Source organism: Hibiscus syriacus, unplaced genomic scaffold (assembly GCF_006381635.1).
Source record: "Hibiscus syriacus cultivar Baekdansim isolate YM2019G1 unplaced genomic scaffold, ASM638163v2 tig00005459_pilon, whole genome shotgun sequence".
NCBI lineage: Eukaryota > Viridiplantae > Streptophyta > Magnoliopsida > Malvales > Malvaceae > Hibiscus > Hibiscus syriacus.
In genome coordinates, this window is record NW_024062058.1 from 24603 (window position 1) to 39254 (window position 14652).

General features: G+C 32.7%; 1 protein-coding gene across 1 annotated transcript; it reads left to right on the forward strand.

The window, feature by feature from the left end:
* The first annotated feature begins 12313 nt into the window (after positions 1 to 12313).
* On the forward strand, positions 12314 to 14652 carry LOC120199482 (beta-amyrin 11-oxidase-like). The gene is made up of 7 exons (XM_039200539.1): positions 12314 to 12585; positions 12671 to 13148; positions 13249 to 13596; positions 13685 to 13763; positions 13852 to 13958; positions 14057 to 14178; positions 14431 to 14652. Exons 1-7 carry the CDS (start codon positions 12353 to 12355, stop codon positions 14522 to 14524), a joined length of 1461 nt encoding a protein of 486 aa, XP_039056470.1. The 5' UTR covers positions 12314 to 12352; the 3' UTR covers positions 14525 to 14652.

Below are 14652 nucleotides of genomic sequence, written 5' to 3' on the forward strand. Positions count from 1 at the left end.
TCGGTTACAGAGTAAATGCAAGAGTTATAAATATAAATGCATGAGTTACAAACGGCTGGATTTTAAATTTTTGAACCTGGACTGAATTAAGGCCAAGTTCACTCGTTGTGATAACAACTTCCAGACAGAATTAATTCATAAATTAATTAGAAATAATTACGATGCACGTTGGACCATTTTGCCCCTGACGTACAACCTATAAATAGAGAAGTATTGCTAGCTTCTCAACTCATCAATTCACTCAAAAATCTTTAAACTCTCTAAAAGCTTTCTAAGCTTCTTACTATTTTCGGTGATCAGAGGAGCAATACCATCGAAGTCCACTCTGGTTTTGGGTGTACGAAATCTCGAAGAGTTCGTGTTAACCTTGGGGGACAATTCGCCTGAAGCAGCGATTATACACATCGGGACGAATTTGTTTCTAAGATAGAGGTTTCCACCATGACACAGTTTCAGTTGGTTCGATCATTCTTTATCATTTATTTATCCTGTCAGTGGTAACGTGTGAATTTTGCGGTATTCAATTCCAACATTATTTTAATTTTTAATTTTCATATCGAACATGAAATATCATTTTTTATCTTATATCTCATTTAATTTTTTATTTAGCCCTTAAATTAATTTGAGAAAAGAACATATTAAGGGATCCATCTTTTTCTAGCTTTGCACTTTAGCAACCAACTTTTTTATTCTTTTTATTTTAGTCACTAATCGGAATGTTTGAGATATAAGTCATTAATTGAATGAAGCCATAAGTGAATTTGGTCTATTCTCTTACTAAATCATTAGGGATAAAATTACTAAATGCAACATTTAGGTGAATGGGACTAATAACAAAGTGATACATTGGCAATGATAGTAATCCAACATTTGTGATTGATGATCTCGTGAATAAGGTTCATATAGGTAATAACAAATCATTTGTTGATTTGTTGACTGTTGTAAAATTCTGTCATTCATATTATGTAAATAATGTTAAAACTACAAAGATGATGAGGACTAGGGACACACTTAATCAAATCAATATCTTTTTTAAGTGGTGAATTAATATACATAATACACTTGGTGGTTGTGGGTAGAGGTGTTGATGTTAAACGGTCGGTTAACCGTTATAATAACTATGTGGTTTTTCTAACCGTAACATAATCATTAAAAATAGTTAACCGCTAATGGTTAACCGTTATTAACGGTTCGGCTACAGGTTAACCTATTACAATTATTTGTCAAAATATTTTCATAATTCATAATAAAAAAGTGTAGCACTTAACACATACTTACACCGGTGTAAGTATGCACATCTCCCGATACCTTAGGACCTAACAATAAACACATAATTATATTGGTGTAAGTTTGTTTCTATATTTCAAAGAAATAAAAAGTAAAAAATATATTAAGTTATTTGTATACAAATTTTATTAAAAATATATATTATAAATAATATAAAATTATATTAAGTTATCTGTGTAAAAATATAATAAATTAGAAATATAATTATAAAATTAATTTATTAACAGTTAACCAACAAAATTCGTAACTGTATCCTTAACGGTTAATTATTATTTTTAACAGTTCGATTAACTAAAACCGTTTAATATTAATGGTTCAATTAATTAACATGTTAAATGTTTTGAATGTGAAAAAAAGTGAGAAAGAATAAACACGAGCTAAGCGAACTCGATGGTAAAAGAATTATTGTTACTCTTTGAGTTTTCGAGTTTGAGCATTATAGATGTCAAAAATGTAAAAGTTCAATGTCAAATGATTAAGAGTATTAATCAAATATATATTAAATTATACTTACCCCAAATTAATAACAAAATTGAAAGAAGAAAAAACAATGCACAACTATCAACAAACTAAAGAACGAAAAATTAAATGCGAGTTGAGCGGTTTATTTAATACACCCAAATTTATTCTTCTCCTTATAATTCATATTTGACCTTGAAGCTTCAGTCAAGAAAATTCCTTGAATGCATTTGGGGTGATGGCTAATGGAAGTATGATTTGTATATATATATAAAGTCAACCTGATTAAAGTACGAGCTATCCTTTAATATTCCTACAAATCCAACACATAAGAATATTGAATCAACACATTCCACGAAATTTCATACAATATAAAACATACTAAAAAAAACAGTAAGACGATTGACGACGGGGTTTCAATGGAGGGAAGCGTTAAGGTAAGGACGACCCCAAAGTATTCAGTTCTTACAGGTCCGCGCAACGCAGAACCCATTGTCTGCTAACCAAATTTGAAAGAAACAGCAGCAGACCCAGTAATTTAGAATATGACTACTTAACAAAGACGCTAAACTTTGATTATTTATTTTTCCTACTTTTCATGTCTCGATCAATGTTGAATTGCTGGTTGCAGTAAACCCTCGACGCTATACATGCATGTCAAAATGTCATGAAATCCAAGGCCTTAAAATGATAATGACACGAAAATAACTAATGGTTCATCACCAACTTGAATTTGAGTTTAAAAAATTATTTTTAGGGTAAAGTACACAAATGATCCCCATTATAGGGTGTTGTTTTTTTAAGTCATTGACTATTAAAAGTTACGAAATGGTCACCTGACTATTCATATGTTCTAAACTCATCATTTTTCGTTAAAAATATTATAGTCGTCTAAGCTGAACATTAACATATTAGCTGAGATGTGATAGTCTTTTGAGATTCATGGATTAAATTTTATCATATCCTAGTCAATAAGTTAATGTCCAACTTAAAATAAAGTAAATTTGCAAGCTTATAACCAAAAAGATGTTTTCGACGTAAACGTGTTTAAATTAAAAAAATAAACTTATGATCCATCTAAATATATATAAATGAGGATAATGGAACATTTTTGCTCAAATTAATTGAAAGATGTATAACAACCTTGCACTCTAAAAGTACACTCATGACTCTCTTCGTCTAAATAGAAAAAGGAGAACTACATAAGCGTTAAAATAAATCACTAAAGACAATGTTATAGATCCCTCTAGAGATAAATTGAAATTACAATCGAAGTATTGAAATTCATAAAATTGAAAATGGTAACTCTGCCCAAATAAGATAATGTGAACTGTGTAATTCCTTCATGGAAGAATAGTTGATATTAGTGTCATAGATCCTTCCACTCGAATACCTTAGTTTGAGCCACAAACCAATAACCATCGCGAACCCTTGCATTCAGGGATGGACCGAGGGTTGCTGAGGATGCGATCGCACGCCTATTTAAATTTCCTTATATTTTAGATTTTATCTTTGTATTTTCTATTGATTACCTAATTTCGCACCTCCTAAAATTTTATAACTTCACATCCCCTAAAATTTTAAATATAACTTCGTAAATTCGCACCTCTGACATAAATTTCTATGTTCGTCCATGCTTGTATTGTTCATTAGTGTTTAAATTATACATTATTTTATGATTAATTACTCATTGATTAGATAATTTTAGTTGTTAACTTAGGCCTTTTCATTCATTTTCGATGTAGGACATTGAATTCCAGAAATTATACTAAGAACAACGAAATCGTGCAACTTTTGATTTTTCTGGATTCATGGCAGGATTAGTGGGCACGACTTGGGACATGACACACCCGACATGGCATCTAGTCTGCAGCTGACATGGCGATGATGTGTCGACTGATGTGATGATGATGTGGCAGGTGATGTGGCACCCAATCAATAGCTTCTAGAAGACCCAATCAACAGCTTCTAGAAGATTCGATCAGCAGTGGCGTGGAGAATGAGATTTAGCCAAATTTTAATTCTAAATTAGGATTTATCTTGATTTTATTTATAGGAATTATCTTTAGGAATTATCGTTTGTTTTGAATGTTATTTTCTAGATCTTTTGAGGACTATAAATACCCTAGTGGGGTAAGCCTCTAAGCATCGATTTTCATTCAGAATTCATTCAACTCTTACTTCTTTCTTTCTTTAGATTTATAAAAGTTTTTATTTTCCTTTTATTTTTCAAGTTACTTTATTTTTATTTCAAAATGCTAAGTATGATTTATACCATGCTTAGCTAAGTTTTCTATAGCCAAGGGTTAGAGCAGTGACTCGATTCTAAGTCGTGAGAATCGAAAAACCCTTCATACCCTAAAGGGTTACATTTTCAGTTTTCGGAAATCAAGGAACGGTAATCGACCATCCTTTTATAATTAAGGCGATTTCATTTCAAAAAGTGCACGTTGGAATTGAATTTCGATTTCAATTAATATTTGAGAAGAAGGATCGGCCTATGGCACATTCGACTTCCCGGGAACAATTTAGCGGCGGTCCGCTATGGGGAACTGAAATCGGGTCAGATTCTCAGTAGAGACAATAGAATCTGAGTTGGGTTTTTTCCATAATTTAAAAACGTTGAATTAATAAGTGATTGTCGCTATTAACTCACAAAGAGTTAAGATCTGAAAATTTTATTTTAGATTCTCAATCATTTGAGAGAAAAACAAGTTACAAGGGTTGGGCCCTATAAACTGTAACCAGTATAAGCTCGAAGGTAAAATCCTATTCAATGATCGATTAAAATCGAGACAAAAGCTTTAGTCCAAGGCTGATTTTTACCAATTGAATTTTATTTTCTTAATTTACTATTTTATTTTATTTCAATCATTTTTATTACTTCACTTCAACTCTCTAAAATCTCCCATCTAATTTCTTTTACAAATCACGCGTGAAGCAAGCTCAAAAGCGAGGACATCGTCAAACTCCTAGTCCTTGTGGATCGACCCTTACTCTCACTACCCTACCTATTCTTATTTATTTTGTTGAGATTAAAGCTATTTATTTTGACATTATAACGACAGTGTGTCAATTGTTCATCAACATTTTTCAATTTTTTTTCTTTGGATATTAAGAAACGAATTTGATTTGAAAATTCTGATTTTAAATTTTGCCACTCAAATGTAGAATTTGAAATTCCTATTGCAAGTGAAAAATTAAAAAAGCATATTTCTATTCTTTTGTAATTCTACATTGTTATAAGCAGCCTTGTTTGATATAGAATATATACATGTATGCGTTTCTTATAATAATATATACAACGTATATCTCAGTTTAGTAATTTTATTTATTGTGTGGAATCATATCTGCTTTTTGTGTTGGAATGCAAATATAGATATTATCTACTTGTATAAATTTTTGCACGTTAGTATCTTTTATGTAAATTTTATGTGGGCATTCCTATCATATTAGTTTTTACTGCGTCATGAATATTTTGTGAAATATAAAGCTGAAAATGATACTTTATTAAACCAAAGACAATGACATTATATAGCCTTACAGGAGAAACAAAGAAACAACAGAAGCAAGCTAGAAACTAGGAAACAAACTCCACACTACGTAAAACAGACTCCACTACATAATCAGCTATAAACTAGGAAACAGACTCCACTACGTAAAACAGACTCCACTATATAATCTCCTAAATACTCGTAGATGACTTATTCAACTAAGACAAATTCAAACTCCAACATACCCTCCCTTAAGCTTAACTCTCCTGAATTCAGCTTACTTCAGACAAGTTAACAATTCCAAGTAATGCTCTTAGTTTCTCGAACTGCTCCAGCTTCAACGGCTTCGTAAAGATATCCGCAACTTGGTTTTCTGTTGCACAATACTCCAACTTAACAGTCTCGCCATTCACCAGCTCTCTGAGATAATGAAACCTTACTTCGATATGCTTACTTTTCCCGTGAAGGACTAGATGCTTGGACAAAGCAATCGTCGAACTGTTGTCACAATGAATGACGGTTGCAGACTCTTCTTCAGCTCCAATCTTCTCTAAGATCCTTCTAATCCACACACATTGACAATAACAAAACGCAGCAGCAATATATTCGGCCTCAGTGGTGGAAAGGGCGACAACAGGCTGCTTTTTCGATGCCCAAAAAATCGCACTAGACCCTATCAAAAACACACAGCCCGTTGTGCTTCTCCGATCATCCAAATCGCCGGCGTAGTCGCTATCCATGAATGCCATAAGTCTCGTACTGCTGCTTTCACTTCTCCTGTAGAAGATTCCAAATTCGATTGTACCTTTTAAGTATCTTAAGATCCTCTTTGCAGCAAGCCAATGAGACATCCTTGGATTTGCCATGAATCGACTTATGAGACATACTCCATACATTAAATTCGGCCTGGTCACTGTTAGATACATAAGACTCCCAACCAATCGCTTGAACATAGTTTCATCCACCTTCTCGCCATTCTCATCTTTTGTGAGCTTCGTTCCCGGCACAATTGGATTTTTAACAACATTGCTTTCTTCCATTCCAAACCTTGCAAAAACTTCACGAGCATACCGTTTTTGACAAATAAAAATCCCGTTAACACTCTGTTGCACCTCTACACCAAGAAAATGTTTCATTTTTCCAAAATCTGACATCTCAAATTCCATCATCATCGATTTCTTAAACTCATCACACATAGCTCTATCAATTCCAGTGAATATTATGTCATCAACATACAAGCTGACAATGAGAATTTTACCTCCTTTTGTCTTGGTAAATATGGTAGGCTCGCTCGGACACCTCTCAAACTCCTCATCCAAGAAATATCCTTCAATACGGCTGTACCAAGCTCTCGGGGTTTGTTTGAGCCCATACAATGCCTTCCTCAGCTTGTACACTTTCTCTGAAAATGTTTATATCATAGTATTTGGTTAAATTATAAGTTATGTCTTATAAAATCTTAAGATTCACGGAATAATCTCTGAATATATACCTAAAATCATAATATTCCAAAATTTATATGGTGAGTAGTTAGTGCGAGGGCGATTGCGGGGTAGGTGGATGTGGAGTTGATAAAGTCTCAAACCCATCACCTAGCTTCTACCCACGACGGGTATGAATTTTTACATCTACAATCGCCCACTACCTACTAGACTTATACTCATCCCCACCCTAATTACAGGTACGATACAAAATCCACGAAATTGTATCTATATGTCATCCCTAGTTATAGGTTCCTAATTTATAGGAGGTGGATACCGCCTTAACAAATTTCCATGTTTGAAATAAATTCAAAGTTGAAGGGAAAATTAGAGTTAATTACATCGTATGACCCAAATTATAACTATCATTTTAAATTGGTCCTTAAACTTTTAAATATTTTATTTTCATCCCTAAACTATGACTTTCATTCTAAATTAGTCTTTAACCTTTTGAACATTCTAATTTCATCCCTAAACTATAACCCTCTTTCTAAATTGATCCCCAAACTCTTGAATATTCTAATTTCATCCTCAAATTCATTCAGATATGTAATTAGTTCCAACCATAATTTAACTTAAATTTTATATTTTTCGACATATAATAATATAACTTGACCTAACAATTTTATTAGCAATAAATATAATTAGTATATACATATAGTTTAGGACATCGGGTTTATTTCTTGTGAAAAGAGTAAGTGGAAGAAGATCATACATGATAAAAGTAAAATTAAAGGTATAAACTGGATGAGCGAACGCATACATAAAAAAATAAAAGAAGGTGTGCAAGAGACAATAAAAAAGTGAGAACATTACAAAGAAACATATCATCTATGCAATTGGAGAAAATTGTTTCTTTTTCAACCAACTTTAACACAAGTTTTTTCTAGAGGTGCTTTTTTTATTTGTTTATTTGAGGACTTTTTTTTGGTTGCCCTCCCATTCCAAGGCTTCATCCTGATTAATCTGGATCAACTCGGGTCGCACACCTAATTTTGGTGGGTGAATTTCCTAGTATGGATTTTCTGCATACACAATAATTCGAATATGAAACTTTACTTAAGCGGTATCAAGCTACTTACCACTTGAACCAATCCGTTGGTTATTTGAGGACTTTGTAGAATCATTAAGAGGAGCTTAGTTAAATTTTTCCACTTACGATAAAGATTCTTTCTTGTTTAATATGCATCAATCTTTCATATTCCATGTTTGGAGTTAAATCATTTTGAGGATGGGGAATGGTGTGAGCACCAAGCCCAAATTTATGATCGTGGACGTGATGGGCTTACCTTTCCACAAGCCCAATAATGAAGTCAAAATAATTCAAGTTCAAATTGAACATGTTGGTAAAAACTAAAGGCTTGCAAACTTATTTGAAGGATAAAGAATATCTAGAAATCTAGTCATGGTCTAGCTTATTTGGGTTATATTTACAAGCTTAAAGGATCCAAATGCTGATAGAAATGGACCACATACAATCAAGAAAGGCTAATTAAAATGGGCAAATTTGGCCCAATACCGTAGGTGGATTAATTATTTAGCCCAATACGATATCAATTTTTTTTTATTTTGAAAAGTATGACATTTGCTACAATTACTTGAAACTTGTCACGTGAGCATGACGAGTTCCAATAAAATATATATTTTTTTTATTAAAACTTATCTCTCTAACATGAAAAAATCTAATAAAAATTATATTTTATTAGAACTCGCCATTTTGACGTGATGAGTTTGAATAAAAAATATCATTTAGATAAACTCATAAAATAGGGGTGACGAGTTTGTTCTGTACTATAACATTTACCGTAGATCCCAAATTAATTTTAAAGATGATTTAACTTATTAATTTTTTTACCTACATTATCTATTGGAAAGAAAAAAAACCATTAAAATGATATCAGGCTCAACGTACAATGTACGTGGTTCAAAAGAAATTATCTATATCAAAAGTGGACATGTTTGATAGATGGGTGGTCTATCCTGTTCAAACCACAATTGGGCGGAAGGATTTTCTCCACTGAGCTTGGTAACAGGTTTTTAAAGTTGACTCGACTCTCTTCGCTTTAAAAATATCACATATTATAAAAATTTAAATTTAAATCAAATTATGAAATAAAATTCTAAAGTAATTTATAATTTGCAATACCAATCATGTCTACATAAATTTATATAGCGCGAGTCGCAAAATTAAACCCCAATTCCAAGATAGAGGTATATTTCTTTTCCACTCATCTCTTCCACCAATACCGAAACACCGACCGCCCCCCTTTTCCCCCTTTCTTTTAGTCAATGATCTAAATGAAACCAGACCACTTCCTATCTTCTAGATCTCACCAAACCATTCAGTCTTGTCCCAATTTCAATTTTAGTTTGTCTTATTTTGAAAACTGCCCTACAACATTTGATCACCTGAATGTAAACACTTCAATAAATTAGACCGTTTCAACATCAATTTTTTATTTGTAATGTTACAACTATTCAGTCACGTCCATGAATTATTTATGAGTAATTACCCAGGAAATTTATAGACTTTAATCATATATTAATAAAATGTTAACAAGTGTCCTTTCTTGGATTGATGAAATTTGAACTAAGAACACAAATGTATATATCTGTTATGGAATATTGTTTGAGATAAAAAAAAATATTCAACCACCGGAGAGTGCAATAATTTAAGAGAATCAAGAGGCTGCCAGTCCAACACGAGACTTCATATTTAACATTCTTCAACTAAAACTCATTGAAAATTATTTCCAAGGAATCTCACGATTAAAAAACATATTTTTAGGAGTTACTGAAAAATACTCCCTTTGTCTTAATCAATGTGTCTATCATTGAATATCAAAAAGTTAAATTTTTTAAAATTTTGACCATTATTATTTTAAATATTTTAAATAATTAAATTTTGTAAAATATATATTTTAAAAACTACTTGGTTAAAGATTTAAAATATATTTTTTTCATATTTTTACTAATAATAAAATTTAAATAATGATGAGTCAAAATTAAAAAAATTGACCCAAAAAAGTAAACAGTTAGCAGATTTAACGAGTAATCAAAATCTTAAATTTGATTGTTTTGAATGTGAAAATAATAGGAGACTTTTGGAAGGCGACACAAATTGATCAAGAAATCTTGTAAAAGAATAATAATAATAATAATAATAATAATAATAATAATAATAATAAAATTATAATTTAATTCATTTAAATGTTGATATCTTAGAAATCGCCATGGTTTCCCAATGAATTCCAAGAAGAATATTATTATGCTAAAGTTTAACATCCAATAAATTGAATAAAAAATAAAAAAAAATTAGAAATTTGTTGTAACTGATATGATAAGTTCAAATAAAATATTTTTTTTAAAAAAATATTGAAAGAACATGACAAATTTTAAAATCATTGTAATAGATATAATGGCAAAATTTTTATGATAATGGTCTGGAAAATAAATTACTCGAATAATGGTGAATGAAAATTATTTGCTCGAGTAATATATTTACTGGACCAAGGTGTGACGCAAGGATCCCGATGTGTCTTTGATTGAAATGTGAGGAGACGTCATGACTGCCCTGTGTCTCTCCCTCCATACACACATCTCTCCCTCCATACAGACATCTCCCCCTACATACACACCGGTCTAATTTTATTATTCTTACACCTAAATCTGGGAAGAATATTCTTTGAAACATAAATTAGATAAAGATTAATTATGAAAAACATTATAATAAAATTAAAAAGAAAAACAAACGAAGTACAATAGGGGGAGTCGTATTACAGTCCTGACGTCCCTCCACGCTTCAATCGAAGACGCAGTGAGGTCCCTGCATCACATCGTAGTCCTGTACTAAATCCATTATTCGAGTAAATAATCCCGATTTACCATTATTCAAGCACTTTTTTTACCATTATCGTAAAAAATTTACCAAAGTACCATAGATCTAATAAAAATGATGTCTTGTATTTCTCTAATATTTTTAAGTGGGGACATTATTTCCCTAAAAAGCCAGGAGAATAGTTCAAACTTGTTTTATTGAAGGGGTAGGTGATCTCAATTAAATTAAAACTATCATTTTTCAACCGAAACTCTTAAGTCACCTGCTATAAAAAAATCGTTTCTTTTAATTGAGTGAAGTTCATTAGAATGAAGAGAGAAAAAAAATGCACAACGATCAACAAACCAATGAACGGAAAATTAAATGCGAGTCAAGCGGTTTGATTAATACACACAAATATATTCTTCACCTTACAATTCATATTTGACTTTGAAGCTTCAGTCAATAAAACATCTTGAATACATGTGGAATGATGGCTAAGGAAGTATGGTTAGTGTGTGTATATATATATTTATATATAAAGTCAACCTAATTAACGTAGTGTAAACCAGTGAATTTTTTTAATTAATCATTGATATCTGATTTATTGACCGATTAATTCAGATCAGATTTTACAAAGGTCCATTACGAGAGTAATCCTCCCAATCCGTAAAAATCTAGTGTCTCATCTTATTAGATCAACCGGTTATTATTGGTGTGTGAAGTGTCTTTTAATATTCCTACAAATCCAACACTTATGAAAATAGGATCAACAAGGTGCACTCCATCACTTCAACGATATTTCATACAATAGGAAAATAAAAAAGTAAAATTTATCAGTTAGACGATTGACGACGGCGTTTCAATGGAGAGTAGCGTTAAGGTAAGGACGACCCCAAAGTCTTCAGTTCTTACAGGTCCACGCAAAGCAGAACCCATTGTCTGCTAATCAAATTTTAAAGAAATAGCAGCAGACCCAATAGTTTAGAATATTTATATTTCCTACTTTTCAGGTCTCGGTCAATGTTGAATTGCTGGTTGCAGTAATCCCACGACACTATACCTGCATGTTAAAAGAATCAGCCTGGATGCTTACCTTAGAGTAATCCCAAAATCAGTCTCGCGGTCTATAAACTTGTGACTTAATACATGAGAACAACATTTAGGTCAGGATTCATACAATGGCCAGTCGGGAAACATGCATAGAGGAAAAGAAAAGATAAGAAAAGAATAAATGAATTCTTATAATATATATATATATATATATATATATATATATATATATATATATATATATTCACAACGAATATCCCAATTCAATAATTTTATTAATTATTGATTCAATTTATAAAAAAAATTAAAAAAAATAAACTATAAATTGTATAATACAAAAATATTATCCCGGTGTCGGTATGATTTTTTTTTTAATCTCATCACCAACGCTTCGGATAATTACTCACAACAGACGCAACAGTTCGAATTTATAATATCAAAAAATAACAATATTTCATTTAATCAAAAGAACAATATTTTTTTAATCACAAAGACAACTTAATGGGTTTATAATATAAAAAAATACTTTTAAAAATTAAACTATAACTTAAATAATATAAAAATTATTATTCCATGTCTCATCACCAATGCTTCGGATAATTACTCATAATAGAATGCATATAAAAAATTACATAAACATAAAATAAAAACATTGACTATTCTAGAGAACAATATACGTACAGCGATTTGTGTCTATAAAAGGAAGCACGTTCGAACCCGAAAATGTGTATCGAGAGGCAAAAAGAGAGAGGAAAAATAAAATGGGGCTAGAATTGCTGAGTTCAATCCTGGCAGTTGTGGCTGCAACATATGTTATTGTGTTTGGTTTCTTAAAAAATATAAATGAATGGTACTATGTTACTAGGTTGGGGAAGAAGAAAAACACCCTGCCTCCTGGTGATATGGGATGGCCCTTCATCGGCCACATCTATTCCTTCTTCAAAGCTTTCAATTCCCAGGACCCAGACACCTTCATCACCGACTTGATTAAAAGGTTATTTATAAGCTTCTTAATCGTCTCTTCTTTTTCATCCTTGAAATGCTTGTCGTCTGACGTGCAAGGGAATTTGTGGTTGCAGGCATGGGAAAACAGGCATTTACAAAACCCATTTGTTTGGGAGTCCAACCATCATAGTCTGCAGTCCGGAGCTCTGCCGCAAGGCATTGGCCGATGAACACGTTCTGTTCGGCTACCCTTCATCGGCAAAACAACTAGCGGGGAAGAAATCGCTGTATGGAATTACAGCCACGGAGCACAGGCGTTTGCGTAAGATAGCGATGAATCCCATCAATGGAGACGAAGCACTAGCCTCCCATATCGAGCTTATCGAAGGGATTGTGACCAGCTCATTGGAAGAGCTTTCCTCCATGAAAGGACCCTCCAATTTCTTCTATGAGATGAGGAAGATCACTTTCAAGGTTATCGCACACATTGTGTTGGGCACCACTGAAGAGTCGGTTCTTTCGTCACTGGTTAAATGTTACAACGATTTGTTCCCCGGCATTGTTTCCGTGCCCGTTAATATCCCTGGTTTTGTGTTCCATCGAGCACTTGAGGTGAATTAATTTCGTCTATCCTATCAATTGTGAACTTTTGTTTTCATCAGATATAAGACGAGCTCTGATTATATATACCAAACTTTGATATGTTCATTAGGCCAGAAAAATGCTGCTCAAGATATTTAAAGACAAAGTAGCAGAAAGAAGAGCCAAAAGTAAGGAGCCCGACTCCAAGAAAGAAATGATTGATTATTTCATGGAAGCAGAATACGACAATGGTGAAAAACTGGATGATGAGCATCTCATGGATTTGTTGCTGATATTCTTGTTCGCCGGTCACGAAACCGCGGCTCACACTGCAATGTGGGCAACCATCTACCTCCATCACCATCCTGAAATGTTGCAAAAAGCAAAGGAAGAACAGCAGGGGGTCATAAAGAGAAGGCCATCTTCCCAGAATGGCCTGACCCTCACTGAAATCAAGCAGATGGTCTATCTGCCCAAGGTTCGTTGTCTTATAATTAACTCAGATGGTCGACAGCACTATATGTAGTACGTAACAAATTAACCGTGCTGCGTTTGATTCCTTGCAGGTGATTGATGAGTCGATGAGAAGAGCCAATTTCGCCTTCACGCTGTTTCGTCAGGTTGAAACTGATGTTAACCTTAATGGTTAGTTTTCTAAACTTTGTTTCTTCGTTTTTATCGAAAATACTTTCAATGTTTGTCTCAAAGAATAAAGGGTTCCTTTGATTTACAGGTTATACCATACCTAATGGATGGAAAGTTTTGGTTTGGAGTAGGGCTATTCATATGGATCCTACCATTTATCCAAACCCAAAAGAGTTTCTTCCTTCGAGATGGGAGGTCAGTAAAACAAATAAATATACCAAATTCATATATGAAGAGGACTTTGCTTCACATATACCAAGGAATGATGTTAATTGACACTCACCTAAATGCAGAACCCTGGATTGAAGGGGAAAAATTTCATTCCCTTTGGAGGAGGGAGCAGATTCTGCCCTGGTTCTGAGCTAGGCAAACTGGAGGTCTCCATTTTCCTCCACTATTTCCTCCTCAATTACAAGTAAGTTCTTATTCTCTCTGTTTTTTTTTTCATGCCTATTACAAGTAAACAATTACTTTGAATTCTAAAAGAAATTGCAAAAGTCTTCCCACAATAAATATCCAAAGAAAAAAAAACATGCATCAGCGTGCAGAACCATGATCACCCTGAAAATTTTAAAGTAATATATATTTTTATTCATCTAGAATTTTAGACATTCGTCTTTCACTTACCCTCAACACTCATAACTTTAATTCATTTTATATTCTGCAGGCTTGAAGAGATAAACACAAATGTACCGACTATCACCCTACCATTGACACGTCCGGCAGATAACTGTCTCGCAAGAATCGTTAAGCTTCCATAATCATGTCGACTGGAATTAAATTGTTACTTTCCCTTCTTCACCTTATTTCTACCTAAAAACACATGATTGTGTGTAATAAGATGCTCTTTCAATAGAGAAAGAAATTTTAAAAAAGATAGATCGTGTGT

Coding starts and splice junctions, on each gene's coding strand:
- LOC120199482 (XM_039200539.1), top strand. CDS start 12,353: ATGGGGCTAGAATTGCTGAGTTCAATCCTGGCAGTTGTGGCTGCAACA. Junction 13,597..13,684: donor AGATGGTCTATCTGCCCAAG/GTTCGTTGTCTT, acceptor GATTCCTTGCAG/GTGATTGATGAGTCGATGAG. Junction 14,179..14,430: donor TATTTCCTCCTCAATTACAA/GTAAGTTCTTAT, acceptor TATATTCTGCAG/GCTTGAAGAGATAAACACAA.